A 17,721-nucleotide genomic window follows, 5' to 3' on the forward strand; every position below is an offset into this window, starting at 1 on the left:
TGGCGGGGATTTTGCCAACTGTCAGTGCGCCTCGTACAAGTTCAATAATGTCTGCGTGTAAAAACTCTTATGCTACTGTGTGAAAGTTTTACAACCCATCGATTGTGCTGCCTATTAACTCATCTAGTGCCTTTCGCGTGATGTCACGCGATAAGTACTAGAGTACGTATAGTGCCGAATGCGTGATGTCGCGCGAAAAGTAATACATTACTGTAACGGCGAGTAAAAATACCTAGTACAATGGCCGACGCTCCGGAGACGAAATCCGCGCTGATTTGTCATCATCACGGCTCCACGAGCACACAATAGTCATCCCATAACATTGAGGTGGACGGCCGATCTCATCTTTAATGTCCATTATCTCAAAACAACACTTTAGAAGCGAAGATGGAGGCAGATGCTCGCTTATAAAACACATGTATAAACGCTCCTATGCAATCCAGCATGGCACCACGTAAACAATGATCAGTTCCGTCGCAGGATCCGATGACGTCAGACCGGAAGTACTTCCGGTCTAGACTTCTGGCCTTCAAAATAAGACAATGGCCGTTAATGGGGCCGGGAGGGGGCACTCTGGACCCCCTAATCCGTTAATGTCCTGGGCTCTGGATGAGTTAACATTAAATGAGAATTCTGGGCTAGCCCCCTTACCACATTAATCTGATGTTATGTGTGATGTTCTGGATATCCCAGATTTCTTTTTTCCTCGAGTCCTCGGCACCTCCGACTGCGAGTGGTTGGAGTTTTCGCTAAATCGCTTATTTGTATCGCTCGATGATTCCCTTTTCTTCTTTACGTATGTCCATAATGGCGGAGATATGTCCATGGAGTGTCAATAATGGACTACCGTAAAGGGGTGAACTGATAAATCCCACCCCCTCCGGTCAAAGCTAACTCGCTAGAAATTGACTTTCTTAAGTCTCTAGCCCTGGAAAACTGATAGAATAACAACAGATTACCGTAAGAGAAGCACTCCTCCGGAATTCTCCTTTAAGGTTGCTGCCCTAAAACCCGAGGCCTACATGTTGTGTCTCTTTGTCTATTTACAGATTCGATAAAGAGAACATGCGCTGCGAGGCTTTTTTTCCTCTTTGTGTAATAGGAAAATTGATGTGCTGCTGTACAGTCAGTAACTTAATCATGTCATTTTATATCTTCCAACAGTGGAATTATTTTACCTTCTCCTCTTGACTTGCCTTCTGTTTTATTTCCAGATGTCACATTTGCTGCCAAAGGCTACTTTGATGCCTTGGTGAGGATGGGCGAACTGGCCAGCGAGAGCCAAGGATCCAAAGATCTGGGTAAGCCACTAATGGAGTCGATGGATGTCTGATGCTCCCCTCCTTACCCCTAGCTCTTGGTTCTGCACTGGACGGCACTGGCACCTTATGGCAGTGGTTCTCAACCTGTGGGGGGGGGGGGGGGGGGGGGTTCTCAACAAATTATTTTGGGGACTCCCCAGATGATTAACTTAATGTGCCACATTGTTTTCTCTCTCAACAGTAAACAAACCAACATAAAGTTTAAGTGCATATGCACAAGTGACAATTTAAGGACTTTAAAGACCTCTGATCAAATTGTCAAATATTAGAGGCCGAAATTGTGAAAACAGCAGATCCTACATGCTCACAGCGCCTCGCAACGCGAGGCGTTGTGAGAATCTAGATCGGCTATTTTCACAATGGAACAGATTGAGTCACTAAACTAAATGTAATGCCAACTCCTACAATTCCAAGTGCTTGTGGGTGGGCGTCCCCAGTTGAAATATGATTATTTTGGGGGTCGCAGCCTGAAAAGGTTGAGAACCACTGCCTTATGGCAATGTGACAGCTACTGTACACGTTCTGACTGCAACACACCCAAAACCAACAAAAAAGGACACACATGAAGCACACACAATCACTCAGCATGCATTGCAACATTGGATCCCTGTCTGAAAATAATATGGAATCAGAAGTTAATCTGATGGGAGTTAAGTTGGATATATTTCAGTTCTAGGGCAAGATGAGGCAAGATTTTGCCTCTGAGGAAATAATTCATATTGATGCCGGGGCTTACTCTCTCTGCCACAGCTAGCAGGAGAAAAGAAAGAAAGAAAAGTCAAGAGAGATGGGCAGGTGTCAATAGGTGCTGTACCCTGCACAGAGTGGGAGGAGGAGGCAGACTCTTATTGTGACACGGATGAGAGCCACGGGAGAAGATGGCGAAATGCTTTTCATCCGAGCTGCAGGTTAGATTTTTGAGAAGGCATATCATGTGACGGTGCCGCAATTTGCCAATTTGATGCAGTTCCACTGTAAAGAATTGATTGGTTTCGCATGGAAGGAGCCTCCTCCTATGCTGTGCGTCTTATCGGGGGGAGCGTGGGTAAATTGCTGTGTACAGTACCTGTTGTGTGAATGTTTGTGGGAGTTGGGTGGGTGTTAGTGTGGGTGGAAGGGAGAGAAGTGTGCGTGAGTACTATAGGGATGGGACGATAAGCGATATTATCGTTTAAAAACACTCACGATAATCGTATTGTGGAGATTTAATATATCGTGAACGTCCTCCGCCATCCACTGGGATCAATTCACCTTTTATTTGCCAAGCTGCTTATTCAGTACCATTTAAACCCTCTATAATTGGTAAAAGGTACTTATAATATACATACTCGATAACTTTTTTTTTCATTCTTTATCAAATGTCTTTGCCAAAAAAATTGCTGATCTACAAGCAGAAGAGGCTGTAAATCAGCAATTTTTTGGCAAATGTTCCAACCCAGGATAATGGATTTTGATTATCGCGCTAATATTGTAAATCGCGATTTCTTTTGTCACAATAATCGTGATATGACATTTTTATATCGTCCCATCCCTAGTGAATACTGTGTGAATTCAGTGCTTAGGTGGAAGCCTAGTATATAAAATAACAGATTTCAAACATAAAGACACAATGAATGTGTTTTTTTTTGTTGTAAATCAGTTATTTTTGGTGAGGTGACCAAAGGTCGTACCTCAAAGTATACGATAAGCTAGCGAGGTCAGACAGAACCACCAGATCGTATCTCAGATCTATAGTGTACTGTATGTTGGCCATCGTCAGCCCATGGGGAAATCATCTGTTGTTTGAGGAGATTTTCGCTGTCACCGTTTGTACCGTGGGCAGCTTGATCTGTGTAGAATTAGCTGTTCATATGACAGAGGCTTTGTTGCTTTTATGGAGGGATGAATCCAGTTCGGGCTTCCCCCAGCGCAGCCAGCAGGGACCGACTTGAAAGTGCTCGCTGAATATTTTATTCCATTTAGGCCTAGAATTATTGAATGCTTTAAACAGTGAAAAAATAGCAGATATACAAGCTCACAGCGCGGCACCGAGTGCCGCGCTGCGAGCTTGTAGATCTGCTATTTTTGAAAAAGTCGTGAAAATGTGTGCAAATCTTATATAATATATGTATTTTCAAAGTGAATGTTTGTAACTCAAATTTTGCATCTGGGGGGTCCTTGGAACTAAATATTTTGAGATGGGGGGGGGGTCCGTTGCCAAATACATATATCATTTTGGGGGTCCTTCACATGAAAAGGTTTGAGAACCACTCACTGACATAGTAGTCTCAAGAACAGACTAACTGAGCTCCAGTTAAGTGAAAAGGACCTTTTCTTTGACTATGGCTGGCCAGATTGCTGACATAGAAACATAGGGTTCTTCCAAAAACCTTAAGAAGGATTCAAAAGACACTTAAAGAATTGGGTCAAAATTCAAATGTTCATGTTTTTTCAAAAATAGCAGATCTACTTGTATATCTGCTATTTTTCAATAGTTAAAGCATAAAATAATGATACATAATGACGTGTACCCGTTCTGAATGGGTTATTCAGCAAACGGCCATTCCCGCTCGCTCGCTCGCTCTCAGCCTCTTCTGGAGCATTTTCCGATCCATTGATTTTGTGAGTTTACTTCACTCCCTTCCTTCCGTGCAGACTTTGGGCTTTCGCTTGCTTACAGTAGCGACAGGAGCTGTCTGGTCCAGGCAGTCAGACGTTTTAATCTCAACTTGGCAGCAGTAAACAGCGTGATCTGGATGACAGTATGCTCATCTTATCTTCTTCACCTTGCTCTGTTCCGCTGCAAATCTCTCTTTCTTTGCCTGGAACTCGGCAGGGTTTAATCTCCCTCCCCTGTATTGAGCGTGTGTCTGGTGCACTGACTGTATGTGTTTGGACTAGTACAGTATGTGTGTGTCCGCGGTTTGCTGTGGATACTGTATGTGCTGTATTCGTGATGGGTTGTTCGCGATTCGTTCAAAAGTACTAGTTCATTGCCGTGAACAGACTCGTTCACTTCCTGAGACTGTTACGTTCACGCTTTCGTCCCCTCCCCCCGTACACAGGATGGGAGTGGCGGCTGTACACCGGCGGACGCAATAATAATGTTCCCGCGATAGTGTTTTTCACTAAAGGATAGCGAAACTGAACAGTGAACGCAAAATAATCATTTGAACGCATCGTTGCCGTGGCGTGAACACGAAATTGTTCACTGAAATGAACAGCTTTGCCTGTGTGTGTGTGTGTGTGTGTGTGTGTGTGCGCGTGTGCGTGTGTGTGTGTGAAGTCTGTGAACCGACACTTTTTGTTACATTTCTGTTGCAACTGAAAGCTGATGCCATTTTCCCAAAGTGTGTGAGACTTGTGCGTGTGGTGGTTCCTTCACTCACAGCTTTTGTCACTAATATGTATGTATGAGGGAAGTGAAAACTGATTCCATTCCTTTTTCACAACCACTGCCTGAAGGCAGTCAGTATTTGAATGAGTCATTCTTCACGTTCTATCTGCACTTATCTATCTGTTACCATTATCTACTCCATGATGTTACCAGTATATCTAGCCTATCTGTTTCTGACTTAGTTTCACTATTCGAGCTCAACAAAAAAACAAAATGCTTTCCAATTCAAGTCTTTCCTTAAAAAACATGTTGTGATGGAACAGAAGATCATATTTATCTGTCATTCTGTTACAACATGCATGGTCACACCCACTGTCCTTCCCCCTCCCCTTGCTGTGATTTCCCGTGCAGCTCACACTGAGGCCATTTGATTTTCCAACCACCTGTTGGCCGTGGTTAAACGTAGGGTCTTTTGACAGTGCTGTGGCCCCCTGTCACGTTTGTGTGTGCTGAGGCCACGCCCACAGGGCTCGCTGCTTCCTGTTTTCTCTGTGCACAGAGGGACAGGGATGGACAGGGATCACAGGGACAGGGATTTTAGGTTGGTGTAATAATTGTGACTACACAGATTTGTAGCTGTTGTATCCTTTGCGGCAGCTACAAATGTCATATGTATCTTTGCATGGTGGTTTCCATTGTCAATGAATGGCAGACTGTATATTTGTCTCCACCAGCCGAAGGCATGGGGGAGAGTATGTTTTCCCCTCCATCCGTCCGTGCGTCCGTGCGTCCTCGCAGTTTGTTACCACCTAATCTCAGTCGCCGTTGGCCCAGTCGCAGGCAAAATGAGCACACACACACTCCCTGGATGCCAATTCAGAACCTCTGACCAACATTTTTCAAATGGGCCTGTTCTAGGCCAATGTTCGCAAAAGACATTTCTGTACACTACTCTTACAGATTTTGTCCAAAAATCCTACAAATCGGTAGGCAGTATCTCGACAGTCATGTGATCGACATGGATCTGTCCGATGTTGCATATTCCATCCTGATTGGCTAAGATTGGCTTCCAAAGTTTGTAGGATTGAGCAGTTTTGAACAAAATGCCTCAAATCACAAACGCAAAGTGCAATTATCATGAAATCGCACAGACACATTCCCACTAGGCCGAGGAAGAAATGCTACGTCAAAATGTTCAAATCAGCCCCATGGTGGCGCTATAACAGGCCAATTTGTGTTTTACCTATAACTCCACCGATCAGTGTCAAATTTGTACACGCACTCCCTAGAGGCCAAGGAAAAACCTTTTCACTGCATTTTTCACATCAGCCTTTTATAGCGCCACCTTTGGGCCGACTTATGTAAAACACATTTTTGGATATTACTCCTTCAGATTTTCTCCAAAAATAACACAAATCAGTACACAGTATCTCTATAGTCATGTGATCAAGTCTGATCCGTGTGATATTTCATATTCCATCCTGATTGGCTAATATTGGCTTCCAAAGTTTGCAGGATTGCTCTGTTTTTGAACAAAATGCCTCAAATCATCAAGGCAGCTTGCGATTACAGTGAAATTTGCCACACATATTCCCACTATGTCAAGGAACAAATGCTACCCTTTTCACATTGGCCTGTTATAGCGCCACCAGCAGGTAGACAATGCCTCAAATCATGCATGCAGCGTCCGATTGCCATGAAAGGTCTAAAATGAAGAACATAATATGCCACCCTATTATACAGTAGCACCACAGGGATGCCTGGCCTGGTGGAGACCTGTGCTCGGAAGAGCACTGCTTCTAGTTGTAGCTGCGAACGCAGCATCAGGGTTACCTAAACACCGGAATCTACCGTTTAGCAATGGCCTGTTTGTCTAGGGTCAGACTGTAGGATCCATTCTCTCTATCCACAGCAAGTGGATGGGAAAAGAATTTAACTCTTGAGCGCTAAGTGTCAATTTAACTCTCAGAGTTAAAATGACCGTTTGGGATTTGACCATGCATTTGTGGTAATGTACAGTAGCACACTTGTAGTAGTGCGAATTGGTCTGTACTGTAGCTGATTGCCGTGCGTGTGTGTGTGTGTGTGTGTGTGTGCACGGCTGTGCGCGCGTGAATTATACTGTGTGTATGTGTGTGTGAGACAGAGAGCCGTGCATTGTTGATGTTGTTGTTGTTATTGCACCTCTTTTAAAGCCTGTTAATGCCATTGTGGCTCCGTACGAGACGGGCTGCAAATGGACCCACCTACACACATCTGAGAGCCGGCAGCTGCTCTCAATCCCCCCCCCCCCTGCCCCCCTCTTCAGCCCCCCTCCCCCCAATCGTTCACACATAAACATTAAAGCTCAAAGCGGGGAGTGCAATTTCCCGGTAAAATATTGCCCTCTGATGTTGGTTTTTCATTGTCCACATAAATCATCCTGCAGCGTTTTTTAGCCTCGAGAGCTTTGCACACGTATGTGTGTGTGTGTGTGTGTGCTGTGCATGCATGCATTATTATTATGCAGGAATTTCTGCATGTAATGTGCATGTGCTGTTAATTCCGTGTGTGCGTTTTGTGCACATGCTTTTTAATCCACTTGTGTGTATATTATCTCTGCCTGGAGAAACGGTGCTCGCTCCGTCTCTAACCGGTCCCCAGTACGCCCACGCGCTGCCTCCCACGCACCCTCCTCTGGTTGGTCGAGCCGTCGCCTGTCACTCTCTGGTGCCCGCCCACTCGCACACACACATGCACGCGCACACGCACGCACGCACACACACACACACACACACACACGCACACACACACACACACACACACACACACACACACACACACACAGGTCTGTCACGATATGATATTTTACATCAATTTACTCAAATAATTGCAACTAACAATTTAATTGTGTTTTTGTCGTTGATAATTACTTTTCTGTTTGGCTTTGAAGTTGCACATGGCAGATATGACACATAAGCTAAATACACAAAGAAATGACTGACATTGACAACTTACTACTTAAAAAATAACACTCCCATGTGTTTTTCATGTGTATTTCCATTATTTCTGAAAATGTATGAACATTTTTCAACAATCACGATTATGACAAAATAATTGCTATTAGACGAGTATGTAATAATTGTGACAGCCCTACGCACGCATGCAAACACACACACACACACACACACACACACACACACACACACACACACACACACACACACACACACACACACACACACACACACACACACACACACCCCCACTCCTTCTCTCCCTCCTTCATCCCACATTCCCATTCTTCTCACCCCACCCCAGGGGCGTCAATTGGGTATGGCAGGGGTATGCAGCTGCCATACCCTGGGTCCAGGGGGGGGAATACAAGTTACTTTAAAATATAAATCCATGAATGTCTCATTGTATATCTGCTGGTTATGTTGTTAAATTACATTAAAATAACTACAAATGCAATTTTTAACAAAGTATTATAATTATATTCTCCACACTTGTATTCTCCCCATCTTGACAGAATGGTATATTCCCAGGTTCCGCAGGCCAGCTGCACAGGTGCAATTCATTATTGCCATATCCAGCCCAAGAAACCATAGACATTTTGGGGAAAAAAATTTGAATGTACTTCTTAAAATAAATATATCATGCCTGTTGCTAAGGTATGGCAACATGACTGGTGTCTTGCACGCGCGCCTTCGCACGCGTGCAACCATCTAATGTCAAATGAAAGGAGCAGGCGTGCATTCACCCTGTGGCTTTTGGATGGTTGATGCCACCATGGCACAGGTCTCCCTCCCTCGTAAAGGGAGATGTGTATCTCAATGGGACTTCCTGGAAGGTTTGCATGAAGAAGAAAAGGAGAGAAAAAAAAGAAAAGAAATAAAAGGTTCAAACTGCAGGGGAAACGCAGGGAAAACGGGAGAGCTGGAAGCTGCCGAGGTGTTTACGATTGTCTGGTAGCAGTGAGCACAGCTCCACTCTATTTATGTTACTCCCAACTAAAGTGCTTTGTAATTGATGAGGCTTCCACTGACTTGGCAAAGGTGTGTGTGTGTGTGTGTGTGTGTGTGTGTGTGTGTGTGTGTGTGTGTGTGTGTGTGTGTGTGTGTGTGTGTGTGTGTGTGTGTGTGTGTGTGTGTGTGTGTGTGTGTGTGTGTGTGTGTGTGTGTGTGTGTGTGTGTGTGTGTCCTCAGGTGAAACTGATGCTGAACTATGTTGTGCTGGGCGTGTTCCACCATGTCCTCCTATGGCTGAGGCTTTTTTCGTGCACCGAAAACAGCAGATCTACATGCAAACATGCGTCGTGCTGCGATGCATTGTGAGCTTTGCGTTTCATGCTGCTATCTGTGGTGCGCGACACCGGCACACCGCTGAGTATAATGGCCTCTTTTACGTGTCTAGTGTTTCAGCCGTCTAAATGGAAAAGGAGGATTACCCAAACCTTAAATGGCAATTCCACAGTGCATTCGCCGGCAGTCACTTAAAAGCGGATGAAAATACGCCTTTGTCAGGCAGTTGATGATAGTGTGCGTTATCCTCTCATCTGCCTTTGAGGATCGTGGAAGGTCTTTGCAGAATAGAAAGGTACTGTATCGCCACTGTCGGGCAGAAACCTCGTATCTCCAAGTTTCAAATGTGTATGTTTTTTCGCAAAGTAAACCCTGCTTCTTCATACAAGGCCGTCGCACAAAAGTAGTGAAAACAGCAGATCTACAAGCACACAACGGCGTTGTGTGCTTGTAGATCAGCTGTTTTCACTAGTTTAGTTCATTTTTAAAATGATAAATGCAAACCGATCGGTTTTGGATATACAAGGTTTCCACCCGACAACAACGGTGTATAGCCCTTTCTGTAAGCTGAATAAAGTCAGTCTTTACTTTTGAAGGACTCGGAGAGGTATGGTATGCGAACGCTAGCGTTCGCATTCCAGAGTCCAGGGTCATCAAACGTCTTTGTAGCCTCTTATCAACTTGAGTAACCAGCGTAAGTTGATTTAAAGTAAAAAATCATGTATGATTCCGGCACAATGCCCCCCACCCCCCGTTGGGAAATAAACTTATAACAGAGGAGAGAAGGGGTCATATTAAACTGGAAGTCAGCAAATGGATTGCATAGGCCAGAAGTGGAGGGGGAGGGGAGGGGGGGGGGGGGGGGGTGAGTTGCCAGGAGAGAAAAAAAACATCCCCTCCTCGAATGGTAATTGAGGAAAGAAAGCGCAGTGCACACACAGTAGGGAGGAAACGAGATGCATTAGGACACAAAGTGGCGTAATTGTCTTTGTTAGGTTAATGGATCTGGGACACATGAACGCTAAATTGCTGCTGGTGAGTGGAGGCCATCTTGGGGGCTAAAGTGATGACGGCAGGTCTGCGTTGGAGAGCAAAGTTTTGTGGCGGCATGCCAGGCGGAATTATAGCGTCTGAACTCCGCCATGGCATATTTGCCCACAAGTAAACTTACTGCTGTGTGCACAGCTGCCTAGGTCTCCATTGGTCATGAAACTTTACTTGACGTTTAATTGTCTCACAAAGGACTGCGATTAATGATTTAATTGTGTTTTTGGCAGTCAACGCTGGAGCATATAAATAAGAAATTGCACAAGACGGATGTGTCAAATTACTAAAATACGAGAAAGGAAGGACTGACGTCTCGTATCACGACATGTTGTGAGCTCGTCGATCTTGCATTTCCACTATTTTTGAAAATATATGAAAATCTTTCAACATGGAAACGGTTATGACAATTATGCAAAAATAATTGTGATTACCTGGAATAAGTGCGATTATGTAGCCTAATAGTTGTGACTGTAGTGTACAGCAGTGGTTCTCAACCTGTGGCCCGGGACCCCCACGGGGGTCCCCATGTTATTTTGGGGCGTCCCCAGATGATTAACTTAATGTGCAACAGTATTTTCTCACTCAACAGTAAACAAACCAACATAAAGTTTAAGTGTATAGAGGGTATAAGTGACAATTTAAGGACTTTTTAATACCGCTAAATAGCCTGACACTCAGCCTGAATTGATATTTCGTTTCACTCCATTATTCAGGCTGAACGTGCTTTCATCCGCAGTCGTTTCTGGGATGGGTGTTGCCAAATAGGCAGTCTTTTGCGATTGGTTCACCACCTGACCAATCACAACAGTATGTGGCTGGCTAGTGGCTAGGCTAGCCTGTTGCATTCTACTTGCTATTGCTAACCAAAGAAACTGGCAGAATAGGAGCGCTACGAACTAGTAATCAAACACAGCAAAACATGTCTGCTACTGATGTTTCATAGCGAGATCGATACGATCGCATGTTACTGCGGCGGGCGACGCGATGTTTATGTTTGGGATTAATGCACGGTACGGTACGGCGGCGGCGAAGAACGAGGAAAACAGCTTCAATGAGAGCACTCCCAGACCTGTATCGCCGCAACATAAATTTAAAGGGGCGTGGCTAGCGATTCAGGTCTGGAACCAGGCAAACCTCTAAATTGACAAATTAAACATTGGCCAAATTGTCAAATATTAGAGGCAGATTGTGAAAGTAGCCGATCTACATGCTCACAACGCCTCGCAACGTGAGGCGTTATGAGCATGTAGATCTGCTATTTTCACAATAGAACCGTGTTATACAAAATGTAATGCCTCAACTCTTAGTGCAAGTCAGGGTTGGGGGTTCCCCAGTTAATATTATTATTATATTTTGGGGGTTGCGGCCTGATGGGTTGAGAACCACTGGTGTACAGCATGTTTTATTTGTGGACACACATAGGGCTGTCACAATTATTACGTAATCGTCTAATCGCAATTATTGACATAATTGCAATTATTTTGTAATAATATATTTTCAAACATTAAAAAAATTGTGTAAATAGCAGATCTACAAGATCTACAAGATATACTTGAGTAAAAGTATTGGCATCAAAATATACTTAAAGTACCAAAAGTAAACGTACAAAACGTTTGGAACTTGCAGATAGGTACAGTATAAAATAGGGCTAAAGAAGTGGATTAATGTATGTTTTATAATATAATAATTTATACCTGCAAAGTAACTAAAGTTTTCAAATAATTGTAGTGGAGCACAATATTTGGTTCCGAGATGTAGTGGAGTGGAAGTAAAAGTACTGAAAACTGGAAATACTCAAGTAAAGTACAAATACCTCAAAATTGTACTTAAATCGACTTGGTTACATTACACCACTGCTTGCTCTCTCTCTCTCTCTCTCTCTCTCTCTCTCTCTCTCTCTCTCTCTCCTTCACAGTCTGTGTTTTCCTCTTCCTGGCTTTGGTCTGGCCTACCTCTCTTCCTCTCGCTGCAACACCTGCCCCTGTTTAAATGGGAGCAGATGAGCTCTTTTCTTAGCTCTGCACCATTATCCCTTGGGGTCCCCTGCCTTCTCCTGCCCCATTTCTGAGACACGCACTGCATGATGGGAGACCAGTGGCCGACACACTCTCCCAGGTCCCTGACAGACACACACACACACGCACACAGGGGCGTCACAAAGGGGGGGGGGGAAGTGGGACTGAGTTACTAGGGCCCAAGGTGGAGGGGCCCTAGTAACTTTAGCTATTGAAAAATAGCAGATATACAAGTTCACAGCGCGGCACCGAGTGCCGCGCTGCGAGCTTGTAGATCTGCTATTTTTGAAAAGTCGTGAAAATGTGTCCCTGGAACGAAATATTTTTGAGATGGCGGGTCCGTGAAATACATATCATCTTGGGGGTCCTTGACATGAAGAAGTTTGAGCACCACTGACATGGAATAATAGGTTTCCTGCACACATTTTCATTTTTTTTTTCAAAAATAGCAGATCTACAAGCTCGCAGCGCGGCACTCGGTGCCGCGCTGTGAGCTTGTATATCTGCTATTTTTCAATAGTTAACATTCATGGGGGGCCCACAGTGAATCCTTGTACCCAGGGCCCAGAATTTGGTGTGACGCCCCTGCACACGCACGCACACACACCCACACACACACACACACACTCACACACACACACACACACACCCACGCACACACTCACACACACACACACACCCACACACACACACACACACTCTCACACACACACATATAGTATTACTATTCTTGGGAGATCATAAAACTTTTAGGACAGCATTAGCGAAAGAAATAAAAGCAAATCTACAAGCTCACAGTGCGTCGTGCTGCAACGCGTTGTGTGCTTGTAGATTGGCAATGTTTCGGTGTCTGTGAAACAACTGAGATTAGAAAACTCTTAACCCCAGCAACTAAACCTAACCTTGACATCGTCTAATCTTAACCGTAAACCCCAAACTGAATTTGTATTAATTATGAATTATAGAGGGTATGCGCATGACATCATCATCATACCAGGAAGTTATGCAGGAACGCCTACTGAGTGGCAAAAAACTACTTTCTGGCCTTGACAGCCCATACATACGAACAGAAAAGTCCTGTCTGATTGCATTAAACAACGTTAAATGACATTAAACTCATTTTGCCACTCACTTTGCCACTCGATTTGCCACTCGATATGCCATTCACTTTATGCATGCGCATACCCTCTATTATATTATTATTTTTTATCTCTGCCACATTTTATTGTGTTTACCAGGAAAATGGTATACGCACACCAGTGGAGGAAAAAGTACTCACATTTTATACTGATACTAGTAAAAGTATCAATACTGCAATGTAGATGTACTCTGTTACAAGTAAAAGTCCGGAATTCAAAATGTACTTGAGTAAAAGTACAAAAGTATTGGCATCAAAATATACTCAAAAAGTGCCAAAAGTAAAAGTACAAAATGTTTGAAAATAGCAGATCTACAAGCTCACTGCGATGCGTTGTGAGCTTGTAGATCGGCTATTTTCAAATAGCCTAGGTATAAAATAGGGCTAAATTGGTTAATGTATGTTTTGTAATATTATTATGTACAACTGCAAAGTAACTAGTAACTAAAGTTTTCAAATAAATGTAGTGGAGTAAAAGTACAATATTTGGATCCGAAATGTAGTGGGGTAGAAGTAAAAGTATTGGAAATTGGAAATACTCTAGTAAAGTACAAATACCTCAAGATTGTACTTGAGTACAGTACTTAAGTAAATGTACTTACTTACTTTACACCACTGACGCACACACGTGCATATACACGTACGCACACACACACACACACGCACATTGTCCTTAATTTCTTCTAGGCTAGTAGAACAGTCTATACTGTATACTGTAAAATCCTGTCTGTCAATTTAACTTTGTGTAAAACAATGTACTGTTATTGACAGTGACAGGTCATACAGAATATTCCCATATTTCAAAAGGTCACCAAAGCAGAACTTTGGTACAGTACTGTATATGTTGGCCAGGTGAGTATTGGGTTAGTTTTCTGTCCTTGCTCTAGATGCTTATTGGGGACAAGTATGCACTTTTTCCTGTGTGTTCCTTACATAGCCCATTAAGACCTGAGGCCTCAAACTTTCAAGAGTTTTCAAAAATGTTCAGAAATAGCAGATCTACAAGCTCGCAGCACGGCACAAAGTGACTCACTGCAAGGTTATCTGCTATTTTTTAATAGCGAACACAAAAATCTAAAATGATACAGATGCTTTCCTGATTTTGATGGGGAAGGACATCAAACCAGTTATTCGGGTCAAACTTGGTGTCACCAATTAGATTTGACTGCAGTTTCATAAGATACAGTAAGGGTATTTGTTTGGGTTAGTGTTAGATCAATCTGTCTAACCATCGTCAAAAGGGAAAAACAGCGCCCTCTCTGGAGTCTGTGCTTGAGAGACTAGTGTTAGATTGGTTATGGTAACCTTTTTAGGGTAAGGGGATATGAAATTAATGCTATAATGCAAGTCAACGCAATGTTTGTAAAAGTTTACAAACGTGTGCTGTGCTGTCTACGTGTATTACTATACTTGTGATGGACAATAATTGTACCATAAATATAGTAGAATTTAGAAAGGTTCAAATTAGGCCATTTAATGGTTAGGGGATGGAGTTGGAGTGCCTGGTTTATGGTTATAATGTTGTGGGCTGTTGTTGCACACCAAAAACAGCAGACCTACAAGCTGACAACCCGTCGCCGCATGTCATATTGTGAGCTTGTAGATCTTCTATTTTCGGTGCTTGACCAGCGTGGTCCTAAAATGTTTGTCCTCACAAGAGTAGTACTGGGTGTGCGTGCGTGCGTGCGTGCGTGTGTGTGTGTGTGTGTGTGTGTGTGTGTGTGTGTGGTGATCATTATGGAATCCTTTGAAGCTCTGTGGGGGGCGCTTGTTTTCTCCCTCATGTGAGATACTGTGGGCATCTTCTCAGACTCATCTCATCTAAGTTCAAAGCAAAAAAATATGTTTATATGAAATAGGAACAGACATGTGCTGGCGAAAATTAAGTAGAGTAAATGAGAGCACTAGAGAGAGTAGGGGTGGGCGATATGGAAAACTACAATATCACGATATTTTCCCAAGCTGTATCACGATACACGATTTTATCACGATTCTTTTTCACGTTGGTTTTTATGGTTATTTTTCAAGTTACTTGACAAAAACTAGACTCTCTGAATTCCTTTTGGGAGGTTTGAACTTTACAAGTATGTAACTCTGACAGTATACAAATGAAACCAAATGGAGTTAGGGGGAGACCTTGACATTTTAAAGTTTGAGAACTACTGATTTAGACCAAAATGCAAGTTTAAATTGAATTCTGCAGTGAATCTCTGTATTAACGATTAAACAGGATTTCTTACAAGGCTCCCTCAATTGTATCACGATATATACAATACCTCTGAAAAGGCATATCGTGGAGACATTGTATCGTCTCAACGATAATTATCACCATATCGCCCACCCCTAAGAGAGAGTGTGTTATTACATAGAGGAAACAGTGTTTGTAATGAATGGTAAGAGAGTGACAGCTATATGTAACTGAACAGAGATTATTGTGCAACATAAGACTCAGACGGCGGTGAAGTTTCACCCCAGAAGGCTCCAGCTGAGCTCTTGATATGCTTAATAAGTGCCAATGGAAAAGAAAACAGACTCATGCAGCTACCTGTTAAGGTGTGTGTGTGTGTGTGTGTGTGTGTGTGTGTGTGTGTGTGTGTGTGTGTGTGTGTGTGTGTGTGTGTGTGTGTGTGTGTGTGTGTGTGTGTGTGTGTGTGTGTGTGTGTGTGTGTGTGTGTGTGTGTGTGTGTGTGTGTGTGTGTGTGTGTGTGCGCGCGCGTGCGTGCGTGCGTGCGCGAGAGTGACACTGGTATTTTCTGAATTTGTCGAGCCATTTCAAGCTGGAAGAACACCAGGGTCACTGAAAACAGATACTTACTAAGAAACATGCTGTACCTGAACAAGCATTAGGCCTGTTTGTACAATTCATAGAGAATGGAAAAACACATCATTGCTGTGAGGCAGAAACCTCCTATCTCCATATTCAAACCTTTTGTGTGAATGAATGAATGAATTTTTATTTTCGTGTCTTTTCGTGTCCCTTACGGGATTATGAGACACCAAACATGAATAAACACATTCACATTCAATTATTGGAGACTGCACAACAATAATAACAAGAAAAGAAAAAAGAAAAGAAAATGCCAAAACAATAAATATACCTCACATATGTGTTTTCTTTGTCCGTTTGTGTGTTTTTTTGGTAAATGAAAGCCCTACTCGATCATACTACAGCGTCACACAAATGCATCAAAGGTAGTAGATCCACAAGCTCAAAGCGCTACTTTTTCAGTTTACTTTTTTATTTGAATCCTGAAAAGTAACAGTTTTGGACATTTCCACCTGACGGCAACAATAGCGTTGTCGGGTGGAAACCTTGTAAGTACAAAACCGTTCGTTTTTGTATATCATCTTTAAAATGATTCAAAGTAATGAAAATAGACAATCTACAAGCACACAACGCCTCGCGCCGCGAGGCGTTGTGTGCTTGTAGATCGGCTATTTTCACTAGTTTTGTGCGCCAGTCTTGTATGGTGAAGCAGGGCTTTACTTTACAAAAAAACATACACATTTGAAACTTGGAGATACGAGGTCTCTGCCCGACAGTGACGATACATACACAGCCTATTGCAATCGCAATGTTTTAGATGATGTGTCTCTCCTGCTGTCAACCTTTCTACCAGGTCTAACACACGTGTGTACGTACATGCGCACGCACGCGCACGCTCACGGCACCTGCCGCGCACCGTACCAGGCTGTCACCGTTCCCGCTCTCAATTTGGCTTCTTTTCTCTTACTCTCTTGTCTCTCACGCCGGTTTGTCTGCAGTACAATATGTCTAACTCCCTCTGTTCGCTCCGGCGACAAAGCAGTCAGTGTGCTTTGCAGCAAGGTCACTCGCAGTACCGCGCAGTGTGCATGTTCTGTTCTGCACGCTGTTCAGAAGGAAAAGAGGTTTACAGAGTTTGTTTTGCGATGAGTCTTTGTTTTCAGCCTCCCTTTTTAACGACGCGTCTCGCGGGTGCGATTTGCAGCATAGAACAATACATGGAATACAATGCAGGTGTCAGAACGGTGGCAAGGTGATCGATGACCTATACTGTACCTGGCTGGGTTTAATGCAGTTAATACCCACACGTTTCAGACAGTCCAAAGAACTTGGACTTAGGTATTATTTGAAGTAAAGTCATTCACACGATTCTCCTCTGAAGTCTGCTGTACTGTGTGGCCTGAATACATCGTCTTTCACAGTGAAGCTATCCGTTTCTAACAGAGTGTACTTTAACTTTAATGTAATCAAATGGACCTGAAAGGGTCTTCTTTCTATTTGAATTGGGAAGAAGATCTGGACAGGATCCACAGAATATGACCCCTAAATAAAAATGGTAAAATTAGCAGGCAGTCAATACATTTTTATTTAAAATAAATCCAGTTTCATTTTAAGCTAACTGTATGGTAGAGTATATTAATATAACGAACATTTCTGCAGCGGTTGTAGGTCATCTCGGTACTCTTCCACTCAGTCTGCTGTGACACTTACTGTACTGGTCAACAAGAAGTACTTCCTGAAAGATCATGAGGACCATATTTATCTGGTCAAGCAGGGATCGCCTCTGGTGTGAGTGGCTAACGTGTGGTGTCTGTCTCCGTCTCATGCAGAAGA

At 43.3% G+C, this 17,721-nt stretch overlaps 1 protein-coding gene across 2 annotated transcripts in view; it reads left to right on the forward strand.

The window, feature by feature from the left end:
• LOC308283372 (BAR/IMD domain-containing adapter protein 2-like) overlaps nucleotides 1-17,721 on the forward strand; it is a 107,296-nt gene that overhangs the window by 31,283 nt on the left and 58,292 nt on the right. For both annotated transcript variants that reach the window (XM_080723797.1, XM_080723796.1), the window contains exon 3: nucleotides 1,215-1,301. In XM_080723797.1, coding sequence (XP_080579923.1) covers nucleotides 1,215-1,301 — 87 coding nt within the window. The remainder of the gene's footprint in view (nucleotides 1-1,214; nucleotides 1,302-17,721) is intronic.

This window comes from Nannobrachium achirus, assembly GCF_963921795.1.
Source record: "Nannobrachium achirus genome assembly, chromosome: 4".
NCBI lineage: Eukaryota > Metazoa > Chordata > Actinopteri > Myctophiformes > Myctophidae > Nannobrachium > Nannobrachium achirus.